The 15887-nt window shown below is 45.9% G+C and overlaps 1 protein-coding gene across 2 annotated transcripts in view; it reads right to left on the bottom strand.

Moving 5' to 3' along the window:
- PLD3 (phospholipase D family member 3) overlaps positions 1-15887 on the bottom strand; it is a 270541-nt gene that overhangs the window by 130094 nt on the left and 124560 nt on the right. For both annotated transcript variants that reach the window (XM_086938250.1, XM_086938251.1), the window contains exons 2-4: positions 7279-7356; positions 3123-3191; positions 84-238 (exon numbers count right to left, since the gene is read on the bottom strand). In XM_086938250.1, the coding sequence (XP_086794376.1) occupies positions 84-238; positions 3123-3191; positions 7279-7305 (251 nt within the window). In that variant the 5' untranslated portion in view covers positions 7306-7356. The remainder of the gene's footprint in view (positions 1-83; positions 239-3122; positions 3192-7278; positions 7357-15887) is intronic.

Genomic DNA, 15887 nt, shown 5'->3' with positions numbered 1-15887 from the left:
CTCCTGGGATTTCTAATATGTGGCACCCATATCCATGCACCTACAAGCAAGTCATGTGTCTGCATCAAGCCTTTAGCACTCACTTGCAAGGGTCGCTGCAGGTATTATTCTGGTACCGCACTGTCTCGGTTTGCTCCACAGTATATGAGAAGAGGCTAGGCAGGATCATCAGCTGACACAGCATCACATAGAGCACGAAGGTCAGCACAAGTGCTATGGCCATGGTACAGCTGTAACGCTGGGGAAAGAGGAGAGTTCAATAAACAGAAATGCATAGCTAGGGAAAGTCAATTTTTTTTAAAATCAAATCAGAATACAGAGCCATCACCTTTAGTTTGTTGGTGCCTCTGCTCTACTGACCAAGTCTCAGTTCTGACCAAGTCTCAGTTCTCACACTAGCCATGCTTTTCTGTCCGTTAGAAAACCAGCCCTGGACTGGTATTAGAGCACAATACTCGCCTACTGCCCCAATCTAAGCTCCTCTTTCTCTGTGAAAGTTCACATGGTCATTTAGGTGCAAGCAAAAGATTTTACAGCTTTTGTTTCATTCACCATTAGCAGAGGTTTGAAAATCCATGAACCCAATTTAGAAAACACCTGCACCGTACACAATAGGGCAAGTTGCTGAGCCAATTTTAAAAGGGTCGTTGGTATCAAGCATGCAGCAAAGGATTTTCCAGAAAGTTATAGGTTCACAATTTTTTTATCAACATTTACCCAGGATAACCAAGTCACCCTTTTCGCACTTCCCCTTTCTGTTTTTGTGTACTACTTTTTCCCTGTCTTCTCCCTTTTTTAATGTTTGCCTTTTGTGGGCAACACTCATATCATCCATTTTCCCTTGTCGGACCCTCTTTTTCCCTGGTGTTTAGGTCGAGCCTGGGCAGCGCATGCACTGCCCTGCGAGGCATGCTGTACTGAGATAGGGACTTGAAGCCCCGCCCACTCTGCACCCATAGTTTTCATTGGCTTGTGTCATCCACCTCAGCGCGGCGTTCGACACTGTAGCACACTCCACCTTGCTACAGTGTCTGAGCAAAGGTGGCATCGCTAACACCGCGCTGAGGTGGATCCAGGCCTTCCTAACGGGAAGAAGCTTCCAAGTGAGGCAGGGCGACTGCTACTCCAAAGGGGTACCTTTGGGCCAGGGCGTGCCTCAGGGCTCGTCCCTGAGCCCGACCCTTTTTAACTTGTATGTAGCGCCTGTTGCCTCTATTGTGGAGAGTCATGGCCTCCAAATGGTATCTTACGCTGATGATACGCAACTGGTCATCTCCCTGTCGCATGCGCCCTGTCTTGCTGCAGATGGCTTCCGATCGTGCATGAAAGATCTTGCCGATTGGATGGCCATGAACTGTTTGAAACTTAACGGCAGCAAGACAGAGGTGCTGGTGGTAGGGAGAGCCCAGTCTGCCTGGTCATCAGCCTGGTGGCTATCCTGTCAAGGACCAACCCCCACTCCTTGTCAGGAGGCAAAAAATCTAGGAGTATGGTTCGACGCGGGTCTCACTTTTGGGCCCCAGATCAACCGTGTGGTCGGCGTGTGTTTTGGGGTCTTGAAAAGGCTGAGGAAAGTCCTTGACCTACTGCCGATGGAAGCTCGTCAAACCCTGGTACATGCATTGGTGACCGCAAGGCTGGACTATGCGAACCTGCTGTATCTGGGGGCACCGAGTAAAAATGTTGGTCGCCTTCAAGTGCTGCAGAATGCGGCAGCACGTTTGATCCTTAGGCTGCCCAAAAGGGCGCCCTCGAAGGTGGCCCTGCAGAAGCTACATTGGCTCCCGGTGAGGAACAGAGTCGAGTACAAGGCTCTCTGCACCGGTCATCGGATTCTGAATGGTAGGGCACCTCGTCCACTGCAGAGACTGATTGAAGCCTATGAACCTGCCCGAGCGCTTAGATCGACGGGTGGGGGACTGCTGAGGATCCCCAAGGTGAAGAAAGCTCGCATGGGAGGCAGATCCTTTAGGTATTTAGCGCCAAACCACTGGAACAAACTCCCAGTTGATTTACGTTTGGAACCAGCAGAAACGAGGTTTCGAGCAAAATTAAAAACCTACCTCTATGTTAGATAGTGGCCTGCCTGGCAGCTTCATTTCCCTGCTTTCCGCCTATCTCATCGTCAGCGCGGGGACACGCCGGTGTGCGTAACTCAGCGCTCTATAAATGCCCCTATTATTATTATTATTATTGTCCACTGTAAACTGTGGCTGTTCGTTGATCAAAAGGCTTAGTAATCCCTCCTTAGTACCGCCTTGTCTCATTTTGTAACCTCCCATGGCGACACCCCTGGTTACATGAGTTTTTACTCGGTAGGCTGTAATTACAGCCTCTGAGCACTATTTTCTCAAATAGCTTTACCCTGGCTGCTGTTGCAGGCAGGACACGCTCTCTCCTAATGTTAAAAAAAAAAATCTTTATAGCACGTATTTGCAATGCAATAGGTCTCGCATTTGCAAGAGTTAAGCTATTGGCATTGACAATGCCAATAGTTTAAGCTGTTGGCAAATAGACAATGCTGAGAGTTTAAGCTACTGGCAAATGACAACGCCTTTTATTTATCTGTTTCAAAAACAAGACATACATAAAAGGCATTGTCATTTACAATACCAATAGCTCAAACTCTTGACCTATTGCATTGCAAATGCTTGTTTTTTTGGTGTCTCTCTATCATATTTTTGGAATTCTTTATTTTTAGAAGTATAGAGTTTCTCAAAGTTTAAAAGAAATATTTTTGGGGAAATGTCACTGTTGAATTTTTAAATGACAGTTCCACAGTGAAGAGGTAATGCCATAGAAACCTCTCAGCAAGTGGTTGTCCTAAAACAATCCCAAAGTTCACTCCTCAGGGGAGACAGACCACAGTAGATCCCACAAGCAGGAGGTTGGGTGCAGGCTCCCTCATGAACCTCTGTCAACGATGTAGCAGGGTCTGGATAGGCCCTTTGTTAAAGCAGTCTGATCAAGATCATACTTTGGCACAGTTAGGAACCCCAGCAGAACCTATTTGAGCAGACTGCCAACTGACAGGAAGATGTCCTGTGTCACAGTCACCCTTACGAGATCCCAAATCCCAAAGACATCCACTATACATTATTTTCAACTTAAACGATCATTACCGTCAATGCAAATGCATTCTCCGAAGCCGGCACTAGAATCACTTCATCTGAGCCTTCCACTTTTTTCAACTGAAAAAACAAAACAGACAAAAAAGAACAACGGAATCACTTCTATGCCCCTGAATAAAGGAGATAACATACATGGCGTCGAAGACCTTTAAATTCCCCAAGCAGATTAAGCAAACAAGACACCAAATGTAATATACTAACACTTGCGGACTGTGGGATGATGCAAGAAAGGGTTGCAGATTGCATATATTCCATAAAATACATAGTTTTCAAGCATGAAAACCTCCAGCAACCATTTGCTTCCACTACTAACAGTAACCATTGGAGCATTTCTTCCTCTGAAGGTCAAAGGCAGAGAAAAAGGTACCCTTGGTAAAGCATTTTACCCCGTCCCCAGTATAGGCTGTTTTCATGAGACTGGACCTTTGATATGATGCTTTGAGAAGCCCTGGAATCCTAGAGAAACAATGGGCAGCTTGGAGTGCTCTACTAGAGCTTTTGAATCTGTAAAATGATGGGTGGTGTGCAGGGAACAGCTCAAATTATTGAATAGGAATGTATGTTAAAAAGGAATATAGGTTAAGGTTAAGGTTGTGGATTCAGTAATAGGAAGAGGGAGGTGAGATCCAGGTGTGAGTCTAGAGTGGCATGGTGGTTTTAAAATGATGGACTGGAATATAGCCCAAGCATTCGCCAGTGGCTGAAATTATTTGAAGCATTCCTTCTATCACCGTGTTGTTTACTGCAGTGGGTGCCCTAAATGCACAGGGTATGCCTGATCTTGAGTCCCATGTTTTCTGTGATATACAAACCAGGCTACATCTTACTAAGGAAGCCGAACCCTGTCTGGGGTTGCTTGTGTTTTCATCTGCAGGGGGCATGGCCGGCAGTTTGATCTGGACTGTTCCTACTAGAGAGGACCAAGCCTGATTTACGTTGTGGTGTCTCAGTACAGAGTGGCATAGGGGGTGAAAAACAATGGAATTGGAATTCGGCCATAAGGATTGCCAGTTGCGGAGATGAATCCGAGCATTCCATACATCACCCTTGTGGCTTTTTTATGAAAAATAGTAGGTCAATAAACTTTCCATTTAAAAGCCTTTGTCATAATGCCTCAAACATTGATAACCCTCAACAACGTAAATGAGGTAGCAGCATGATTGGGGCGCGAAGGCAGAGCATGCGAAAAATACAGCCCAACATATTTTAAGAGTTCAAAAGTTATGGTCATCCACTAACTTCAAATGCAAAGACCCTCTAATGTTTCCACGGTTTATTGTCAGACCCAGAACTGTGTGATCACCACAAAACTTCCTCTTGTTTTTAACAAATGCTGCTTAATACCACCCACAGCTTTCCAAAATGACAGTGGCCACCAGTGGTAGTTCAAATCAACAAATTGCACAAAATGCACCGTTGGACATTATGCCTTTTCCAGAAAATGCTATTAACTACTGAGAAACAAATACTGGCAAAGCCAACAGGTCTGGTCTTAACAAGCTGATGCAATGTTTTTTTATAGCAAGCAAATACCACACAAATACAAAAAAGAGATGTAAACATACTGCTGCCTCAACTTGGCAGCCCTATGTTTGTAAATAAAAACGTAAATGCAAGGGTGCTGGCCAGTCGGGGAGCCAGCGAGAGCAGCCGGGGGTGGGCTCTACACCCTACCTGGATGCGGGGAGCCCGGGTGGAACACGGCCCCTGAAGAGATGCGAATGCAACGTGAGGTCACCAGCGAGGGCAGCGCAGCTCTCCTCGGAGCAGCAGGAGAGCTGCTCCCAAAATATGCACGCACGAAGAGAAACGCGCCCCATAATGCCTGGCAGGGCATGTGCAAGCCTGCAAGAAAACCAACTTGCTTTTGGCGTGTGGTGGCCCCAGGAGGACAGGTCACTGCCAGTTGGTTGTAAATGTGCAGGTGGATCTGCAGGAATAACGCAGACTCCCCCAGCAAGAAAATGGAAAGTCCCACCCTCAGTCACTGGGGAACCTAAAGGAAAGAACCCCTCTAGGGTTATCCATGTTGTGTAAAGCCAATCTAATGCTGGAACTTTTTGCAGGGAGCAGAAGCTTAGGACTGCACTGAAGTGTGCAAGGTTAAACATGGACTATCACTGAAGTGATGCCCCATAGAGATGGAAAGGTGTAATTGCACAGGTGGTGCATTTACGAATGGTGTTTCTTTTGGGGACTGGAAGTCACATGTGGTTTGTGAAATCATGAGCCAATTGGGGTTATGTTGCTAGGCCTTCCTGCTAGGGTGCCTGGTTGTAAATGCTTAATCCTGCAATTATAACTGTGATGCCTTTTAGGGGCTTTAATTGCATTGCATTATAACAGAAATCAGATAGGATAAGTAACTGTCATTCTAAGGGATGCTTAGACATGTATTCTTGCTACTGCGTTTGTTGAACAACAACTCAGACTGTCCGCCAAATGGATTCAAGGGTGTATACTGTATGGTAAGTTGGAGATGCTCAGTCAGGGTTATGTGTCACTATGGCAGGTGTTCCCATTATAAATGCTTGGTGAGATAATGGGGTGGGCAGCCACTGGGATGGTGCCAGTGGGAAGGGTCCTCACTCCAGGTTATGGTCAACCCACTGCATTTGGGGGCAAGATGATGTGCATACATGGGAGTGGTGGTACTAGACCCCTTCCCCATTGTGGGAGAGGTGGGAATGTAATGCAAAGTCACAAAGTAATTCCAATAGTTTATGTTTATTTGTAAATTGATGCATAGTATTGAGTAGTGTGTAATAAATATACTCTTTCTTTTTATAAAGAAAAGTCTAGACTGGACAATCAATTATTGAGTGTTATTTCTGCATACTTGTAAATAGCGATTACCAGCCTACACCACCTCCCTTGAGTAAGCCTTAGACTGCTCAGCAACGCTACCCTTTGAGAGTCAAGCGCTACAATGGGATGGTTGGTTCCCAGTGAAAGACAAATGCAGACATATTGTTTGTGCAGGCCTCACAAATAATGCCTAGTTTTCCAAGAGTGCCTTTGAGGAACCCCTAGGCTCAAACTTAAAATAGAACAACCACTTCATAGTAAATACAAGTGTTTTCTATTTTTTTTTTAACTTCTAGCAGATTCTCACAGGACCCAGAAAAGAAATAAAAGACCCTGTGGGAGAGAAGTGACTATGTCATTGGCTCTAATGGCCCCTGAGGCCAACTGCGATACCTGTGGGAGATCAAAAAAAGTGCATAGTAGTTAACGAAGACCACATGCTATATAAAAACAAAACTGGAAGAAATGTTATGAATACCTATTGCCATTGTTATGTCATACCAGCAGCTGTAAAATAAATGTAATCCACATCCATCATGGCAACTAGCAAAAATGGGGAGCAGCACGGAGCCTAAATTAAAACACCATCCCAGAATGATGATGTAATTGTGGTGCCTACAACATCCACAACACCACCTCCATGAAGCCCGAGAAGGAGTCAGCTCTGTAGACGTTTTTTACCCTTAGATCAGGGCAAAAAGAAAATCAATGAAAGAAATGTTAAATGCACATTGTGCTATCGCGATCTTCACCACAGCACCCTTGGACACTCGTCTATGGGTATTTCTGGAATGTAGAAGTACCCAAGATCAATGAACTCCAATGACATTGCCGGGGCAGAGTACAAGAGTGAACATCCAGAAGGCGAAGAAGTAAAAGGAACACCTGCTTATGTATGCAAATGCTGTGGACAATGGGGGCATTGTTTAGTCTTGCCCGAGGGGTTTGGGTGTATGATCCAGTTTGAGTATGGTGAAAAAACTCACCTATGTAATGCTCTGTTTCTTAATCAACAGTCTCCTAAATTATATGAGCTGGAAATAACAGCACAGCCTTTGGGACCAGAGGGAAGGGAAGGGGGGGCAATGGGAGTGTCCTGTAAAACTTCCATTTACCTCTAAAAGATATGTCAACTTTGTGCACCCTTCACAGATAAATGGGGCTGGAGGGGGGGGGTTAGGAAGGCCTCATGGCAGTGTTGGCTTTATAGTTGCTGGTGTAAATTAACACATTCTCAACATTTTCCTCCTCTGGGCTTTATTGCCCACTGCTCATGAAAGAAAATGGTTTCTGCTTCTAAACAAACACATCCACTCTTCTTCCTTTGACGGGCTGTTACCTGCTTGTAAGTGATGGTGGGTTTCATGGTGGCGGTTGCTTTTAACCAGTTGTTGAGGGGCACGACCAATCAAAGAGCCTAAGAGAAAACATAGGAATTTAAGGGTTAGAAAAGTAAACTTCACTCATTTACACACATTTTCTTCTCTTCAAATGTATAATGCATAAAATAAAATGTATGATTTAACATCACATGTAGTAACAACTACAATATATGAGGTACATTAAGCGTTCTCCACTTCTTCAATTTTCTATTTTAACGATAGAGAGATTTTCTTTACGGTTTCAACTTTATGTATATACCCATGCTTGGTAAAGAATACAGAAAGATACAAAGACAAGGTAATCTCAATTATATGATGTAACCTAAACTTTCCAATTACAGTTGAATGAAAATATGTATGGCAGTCCTTTTACTTTCACAGAAGAAATGGTCAAATTCTTAAGGCCATCCAAACAAGGGTTTATTTATAAAATGTTGGGTGTTCCCACATCCTCAATCACTCCCATGCCCTCCTACCGCTGTTTGTTCACCTGTAGCGCTTTGAAGAGGCTTGTGGGTGGTGTGAGGTATTTTCAGCTCCACAAGATCCGTAAATAGTCTGACACCCTGCTGGTGTCAGCTAACATTGCAAATGAATAAATGACCCCTAGACCATGACAGAGTAGTCAACAGACTCCAAGGACTCCTCAAACAATCCTCAAGTACCTGGTAATTAAACAAAAGCTGCCACCACTCACAAAATCAAACAAAAGCCAATTCACCTCACCATCTACACGACTCAATGGATAGAATAAAGCACCTTCATGCCTACAACTTCCCACCGCAGGAGTGCACTTATTGTCCTTCACTCTTAAACTTTGCATCTTACTTCTACATTCAGACTTTTCAATGGTGTTTTGGAGCCTCTCTTTATATCCTGTCTGGCTGCCCATTCTGTTTCTTCGAAAACACTATCCCTCCTCATCACTCTGTGACTATGCTTTTTACCCACTCTTGGTCTACTGAATGTCGGGCCATGAGATTGAACATGGAGGAGAGCGTGGGAGTGAGAGAGAGTGATTGTCTTTAACCTTTATATCATGTTTGCATTTTTTCATGAATTATCCCCACACCACACTCGTGAACTGTTAATTCTTTGCAGGTATTATAACCACAGCCACTGAAACATTCCATCATTACTGCACCTGAAAGAAAAATGTAACTTTGAGACAGGGGATCCTGGTAAATAGTCCCATTAAAGGTCCAAAATTAAGATCATCGAAACATTGGCAGCTTCATAGTGGTACAAACACCGTAAGAAAGAGAATACATGCTATAAGGCAACATGTTTCAGATCGAGTCATGAAACCTTAACAGCCTTACTTGATATGAGGGATGAGCTCCTTCATATCCTCCAATGAAGGTGGAAGGAGCAGACATGCAGATTCTACTAGACCACTCAGCCACCTTGGATACTGTGCATCATGAACTACTGATACAATGTATGTTAAAGGTAGAAAGGACTAAGGGAAGCTCCCTTGACTAACTGACATCCTTGAAGGGAAAATAGAAGACAATGTGTCAAACTGAGAATCTTTGTTTCAACCACATCGCACGGCACCAGTGAACGCTGTCACCACCTTCTCCAAGGCTATTTACCATTTATACACGATTGCTAATCAGCATCATTCAGAAACGTCACCCTCCCTTCCGACAATACCAAGTTAAACATAGGACTAGAGTACTTTTGCATCAGGAGACTTTAGGATCTTACATAAAGATGTAGAGAGCTTAATGGACAGGATCTGGCTCAAGCACAGTGGGAAAGGAACTGAGATGGTACAAGCAGGGACCATAGCTGAATTGATGGTATTGAGATAAAGAAAGGATGACCACTCTCCAAACAGATCCTAACCCCTAGTCCACATTAGAAAACCTAGTGGGTCCTTTTGAAAGTATCAAGGTTTCTGGTACAACAGACAATCTAGTAGTAAAACTGAGTAATCTTCTGTTTATCCATTCTGATTTTTTTTTAAAAAACCTATGACCCTAGTGAGGACAATAAAATTTGCCCTGGATTACCATAAAACGCTTTTTGGGGAATTTGAAAGAACCATTCCAGCTGTCTCAGTGAGTGCAGGATATGGGCATGTATTATATATTTAACTGCAGAAATCGCATCATGGCTTAGAGGCAAGGAGGTATCTGCTTTGACTAACAGTGCCCTCATGCTTAATGTATAACATTTACGTTCCTGCATGGCCTGGCCTCACAGTACTTGAATAAAAAGGTGGCTTCTTATGTTCCACAAAGATCTCTTGCGCTTCACGATTTTAAGTTACAATCCATGGACGGCCGGTACCTGGGTTCACTGGGATCCCTTTTATATACCAAATCGACAAATGAGCAAAGGGACCATGCTACCATCAAGATATTGTAAATTATACTGAAGCCCTTTAATTTAACTTTAATGCCCGCAAGGAGGCAGTAAGGGGGTTTAGTGGCAGTTCAGCACCTACAGCGAATGTAGTTGTGTAGTATGCTGTACACATTTTATACATTTGGACTGTGAGAGAGAGTATGAGTGAGGGACAGCGACAGTGCAAATGAGTAGGTATCTGTGTGGGTGCTGTATACGTGCATGTATGTATGGGGGAAGTTAAATACTTTGCACCATCCATTGCCCATCCTCAGCCACCCTGTACTCACAAGTTCAAATCAAATCAAAATAAGCTTCATTCGATCTAAAATATTAAGTTGTAAAAGCACAGTACGTTAAAAAAAATATGCATCATATCATATGTGTGCTTTGGAAAACCATGTAAAATAACATTCATTTTAGTAAAAAACGGAGGCATCATTTCATACGCATCCATTAGCACACAAGAGATTAAATATAATCATATCGCAAGAAAGAAGGAAGAGGCATTACACTGTTTTTCTACATCTAACCACCCCTTTCCATCAATATAAGTTCCATCATCTAAAAGTTGCAATTTAAAAAAAGCAGGGCGGCATTGTCTCAAGCCTAACTCTTTTAGAATAGGCAAGATCCATCTTTTCGGTGGTAGTGTGTAAAATTTACAGAAGAACATTATGTGAATGGTGGTCTGGGTAGATATATTGTTGCATGGGCGGAGAGGCCTAAAAAGCGTGACCAATCATTCATGTTTGGGAAAGTGACCATTCAAGAAAAGTTGCATAAGCGAAGGCGTGTCAATAGCATCCTGTCGTAACTTTCCTTCACAATTAGTAGGTATGGTTGTATCCCCGGTTGTATCAATAACATTTGATTCTCTCTAATAGACGTTTTGATGATGTTATGGGAAAGTCTGCTAGTCTCCAAGAAATGTATGCAAGCAGTCTTTACTCACAAGTTACTGCTGCCAACTGTTAGTAGGCCAGGAGAGAAAATGTTGTGGCAAAAGAACCAGGCATTGTGATTCATGCCCAACAAACACCTTTTTATTAAATAGAATTTCTGATGGCCACAGGACCTAGAGTGCCCAATTGGACCCAAAACCCACTCAAGGTTAAGAATGGCCAGCGAATGCTGTCGGCCTGGCTTGGCTCTCAAGCAAGCTGCAGGTCAGCTGGAAACAGTATATCAAAATCCTGTGGCTCAAGAACGACTTGCCTATAGGGAAATGAGGAGAGTTTCCAGGCATCGCCCCCAGCTCCATCAATCCACTCACAACTGTTATTCACAGCTTCTTTTCGTTCACAATGTATTTAAGAAAGAGGACCAAAGAGACAGTGAGTAGCGGAACTGTCCCTGGAGTACACAGCAAGGGAGCAAGAAAGAGGAAAGTGATGAGGAAACGAAGAGGAATTATGAAGGAGGACAGGATACACGATCATCCTATTCCAACAGGCAAGACAAGGCCCAATCCTGTAGCCGAAAATGGTAAAGTAATTTTTTTATTTAATCCGTCCAAACGTATGTCGCTCAACCATTTTTCCTCGAAAACAGCTTACGGATCCATCTGCCATCCTCACACTGTTTAAGGGCCTTCTGTGGAGCAGCACATACTGATAATTCAGTCCCCAGTGCACCATGCTTGGACAGTCAGACTTTATAACACAAAATAGATTGACTTCCTGCCACTCACCCACTCCACTTCTGGAGCTTACCTGGCACAAGAGGGTGAAAACCGAGTGCTCTTTGATAATGGCTTCCATTGTTGTGTTTATGTAAGTTCACTTACCGAACCATACTGTTCAATTTTGAAACCTCCTGGCACAACAATGTGATGATCTTTCCCTTCCTTCCAGATTGAATCGATTGATATATTCCTGCACCCCATACCCAATCATACGGTTTCTGATGTTACAAACACGATCCATTTGGAACCAATAGTGGTGCTTAATGTAAGTTCACTTACCGAACCATACTGTTCAATTTTATTTATTTATTTTATTTATGCCAATGTTTTGTCCCTATTCAGAACGACGTTCTTTCCATTACTCTTCAGTGGTTTTTGAGACCAGAGCTGGGCCTTCCAACCTAGGCCTTACCAAGCCTTGTGGGAGTACCAATTCCCTCTCCACCCTCGACAACAAGCATCCCTGGTATGTTTTGTGGTCTCTATTTTTGATGTGCTTATGTGTTTAATTTTGAAATTGTGGATTTGTTCCTAATGACAAAATCCTTTTTGTACTTAATAGGTTGTGCCCCCCCTTTTTTCCCGTCCTGATGAAGACCCCAATGCAAGGGATCAATTTCTGCCTGCCTTTACAATAGGGGTCGAAACGTCGACTGTCTTTTATGTTTCTCAGCTTCATTCCAGGAGTAACGATATTCAGCACATGTTATGTCCTAATAATAATTTTGAACTTATGGTCACTGACATTTTGAATTAGCCTAAGAATCTTTGATTGATTGCAGCCTTTGGCTCTGTTTTTATGTCACTTACCCTTCCTACACTCACTGCACTACTTCCCCTTCCCCCTTTCTCAGGGCACTTTATAAAAATTACAAATGTTACATCAATTATTTTCGCCTGAATAAGTGGCTCAGCTACATTGTAAATAAAAACAATGTTAGCAGACTGTTGTTAATTGATTTTTCTTGATGGTTTGTGAAACTTTTTTCTGTGTGTTTACTGGGACCCCTCTCTCTCAGCAATGTTATGCAGTAGGGCATAAAACAGAAATCATTTTTTGCCACTTATCAATCCATCATGAAAAACCAAATATAAATTTGCTAAGGTCAGACCGTTAACTGTGCCCCTTCAGCACATGCAGCTGACCACCCTGGATCGTGGTCAGGTATTAAATTGTCCTCAGCCGGTGCGTTGTTTTGTCCAAACCTTCAATCACCCCATCTATGCAGGGATGGGAAATGGAGTTTAGGGATAGGACCATGAAGAGAGCGGTCTTAGGGCTTCCTTTTATTTCACATGCCTTATCACCTCCATCATGTTTGCTTTTTAGGTCTCGGACTAGCGAAGGCTGCGCTTGCGCAGTCTAGCTCGAGACTTTATGTCTACAGTATGGGGGCTTAAACCCGCCCCTCTTCTCCATTGGCTGGCCTCGTAAATGCTGGCCAGCCATTGGAGGAGAGGGGCGTAACTCCGTTTAAGCCCAGTCTTTCGGGGGCGTGTTTTTTCACTTCCTTCTGTTTTCTTTCTCTCCTCTTCCCATTGGCTGGAATTTTACATTCCAGCCAATGGCAAGAGGAGAGAAAGAAAACACGCCCCTGAATCAGAAAATGACACTGCGTTTCTCCGAGGCATTTCTGCCTCGCCTCGGAGAAACGTGGTGGTGTCATGGCTGGTCCGCTTTCCAGACGTCTGAACACAAAGATTTTTTTTCACATATTTCTCCATCATTTTTCATTTCCCATTTACAAACATGACAATTTCGCAATACTTGAGAAGTTTATAAAAACGCGTCTTCGTGCAATGTGCGGAAAAACGGCTTTGCAGAGCTCTGCTCCGAGCATGCACACGGGTTTGCTTTTGTGGGCTAAGGGGTGGGGGGTGCACTGCCCACCTTCGAGGCCCTGGAAGGAGGGGTGGTGGTTCTGAGACCAGGGTCAAGTCTCTGCCTTCTCTCTTCATTGTTCAGCTGAGCTCAGAGATGCGTTTCTTGTTTTCGGAACGGACCCCTCCTTTCATTCTTCGTGCTTCGTGCATTCTCCTCTGCTCAGATCCCGGCGCTTACCTCTCGGCCATGTGTGATGGAGGGCACGTGTAGCATTATTTATGAACCCTCAGAGCTCCTTCGCTCGCTCAGCCCCCCAGTTCTCGCAGTCTGGGCCCCCACCCCTCCACCAGGACTCTGGATGGAACCTCGCCGGCCATTGTTCGGTGTTAACGGCCCGGATCCCGGGCTCGCCTGGCCGGCATCCCCTGATGGTTTGCCCCGTCTTCCCCTGGTGGTTTGCCCCGTTCTACGGGTGGTTTGCCCAGTCTTCCCCTGGTGGTTTGCCCCGTTCTCCTGGTGGTTTGCCCCAGCCCTTCCTTTGGTCCTTGCCACCCCTCCTTGTATTCCTGATTTCTCGTCGTTCTCCCTCTGGTAGTATTGCCACCCCATTGGCCTTGTGTACCCGCCCCATTGGCCCTGTGTACCCGCCCCATTGCCCCAGTGCCTCCGCACCTGCCCCACTCCTGAGGGGTGGCTGGGCATTGCCCTGCTCTCTGGGGCGACAGATCAGCAGTTCCAGGGTTGGTGGCACTTGCCCTGCTGGTGGCCCGCCATCTCTGTTACTAGCCCCGAGGGCCCTCAGCGAGTTGCACGCTATGTACGAAGTCTGAGAAATTTCGCAATACTTGAGAAGTTTATAAAAACACGTCTTTGTGCAATGTGAGGAAAAACGGCTTTGCAGAGCTCTGCTCCGAGCGTGCACACGGGTTTGCTTTCGGCTGCTCAAGGGGGGGGGGGGGGTGCAATGCCCACCTTCGAGGCCCCACAAGGGGGGGTGGTGGTTCTCAGACCCGGGTCAAATGTCTGCCTTCTCTTTATTGTTCAGCTGAGCTCAGAGATGCGTTTCTTGTTTTCGGAACGGACCCCACCTTTCATTCTTCGCGCTTCGTGCATTCTCCTCTGCTCAGATACCGGCGCTTACCTCTCGGCCATGTGAGATGGAGGGCACGTGAATCATTATTTATGAACCCTCGGAGCTCCTTCGCTCGCTCAGCCCCCCAGTCCTCCCAGTCTGGGTCCCCACCCCTCCACCAGGACTCTGGATGGAACCTCGCCGGCCATTGTTCGATGTTAACGGCCCGGATCCCGGGCCCGTCTGGCCAGCTTCCCCTGGTGGTTTGCCCAGTCTTCCCCTGGTGGTTTGCTGCCCCGTCTTCCTCTGGTGGTTTGCCCCGTCTTCCCCTGATGGTTTGCCCCGTTCTCCTGGTGGTTTGCCCCGTTCTCCTGATGGTTTGCCCCAGCCCTTCCTTTGGTCTTCGCCACCCCTTCTTGTATTCCTTATTTCTCGTCGTTCTCCCTCTGGGGTAGTATTGCCACCCCATTGCCCCTGTGTACCCGCCCCACTGCCCATGTGCCCCCACACCTGCCCCACTCCTGCGGGGCAGCTGGGCATTGCTCTGCTCTCTGGGGCTACAGATCAGCAGTTCCAGGGCTGGTGGCACTTGCCCTGCTGGTGGCCTGCCATCTCTGTTACTAGCCCCGAGGGCCCTCAGTGAGTTGTACGCTATGCACGAAGTCTGATACAAGTGCTTGTAGCAGCCCCACCGTGCTTGTAGCAGCTCTCGTGCTGAGTGCCAGGACGCACCCGACAGGGGCCCCAGCAGCCTGGGGCCCTGGACAGACTTCTTCTGGCCCCTGCACGGGAGGGAGCAGACACAGAGGGGATGCAAGAGTGGCGTGTCTGCTCAGCGCCCTCCACAGCGCATCCTACGCCCTGTGGGCCCCTCTGCACTGCTTGGGGGTCCCGGGGCACTGACCCCGGTGTGAGGGCTGCAGCCGAGAGACTGATTCGGGGGTTCAGTCGTATAAGTCAATACGCCCGTTAATAAGGTGAGGGGTAATCTGGATGGACTCCAGCCGGTGGGGGCGTCCAGCCCCACCGCCCCTTCGGTATGAATGGAGCGTCCGGTGGGGTCACCCCACAGACACCACTCACTGCAGACCCTGCTTGTGTGTCCGAGAGGCGACTACAAAGGGGTCATTGTCATCTAACTATGCGACCATGGTTTGCTATACCTCATAGTATTGTTTGTTTTTCTTTCTACAGAAAAAAATGAATAAATTGCTAGAGCTTAATATGGAATTTTGTATTACATACATGGAGTGTCCCTTGCCCTGTGTCACCGAATCTAATGCATATTTTCCTTGGATTACCTTCACTTAAAGAACTTCTATAGGGGCTGACTGCGCAAACTCAGGTATTGGGTCATTGTCGTTTGTGTGGGGGTGGGTGTGTGGGGGTGTGTGGGGGTGTGGGTGTGTGTGTGTGTGTGTGTGTGTGTGTGTATGGCTCTGTGTGTGTGTGGCTCTGTGTGTGTGTGTGTGTGGCTCTGTGTGTGTATGTGGCTCTGTGTGTGTATGTGGCTCTGTGTGGCTCTGTTTGTGTGTGTGGCTCTGTTTGTGTGTGTGGCTCTGTTTGTGTGTGTGGCTCTGTGTGTGTGTTTGGCTCTGTGTGTGTGTTTGGCTCTGTGTGTGTG

Source organism: Lissotriton vulgaris, chromosome 9, assembly GCF_964263255.1.
Source record: "Lissotriton vulgaris chromosome 9, aLisVul1.2, whole genome shotgun sequence".
NCBI lineage: Eukaryota > Metazoa > Chordata > Amphibia > Caudata > Salamandridae > Lissotriton > Lissotriton vulgaris.
This window is presented reverse-complemented; position numbering and strand designations above follow the sequence as displayed.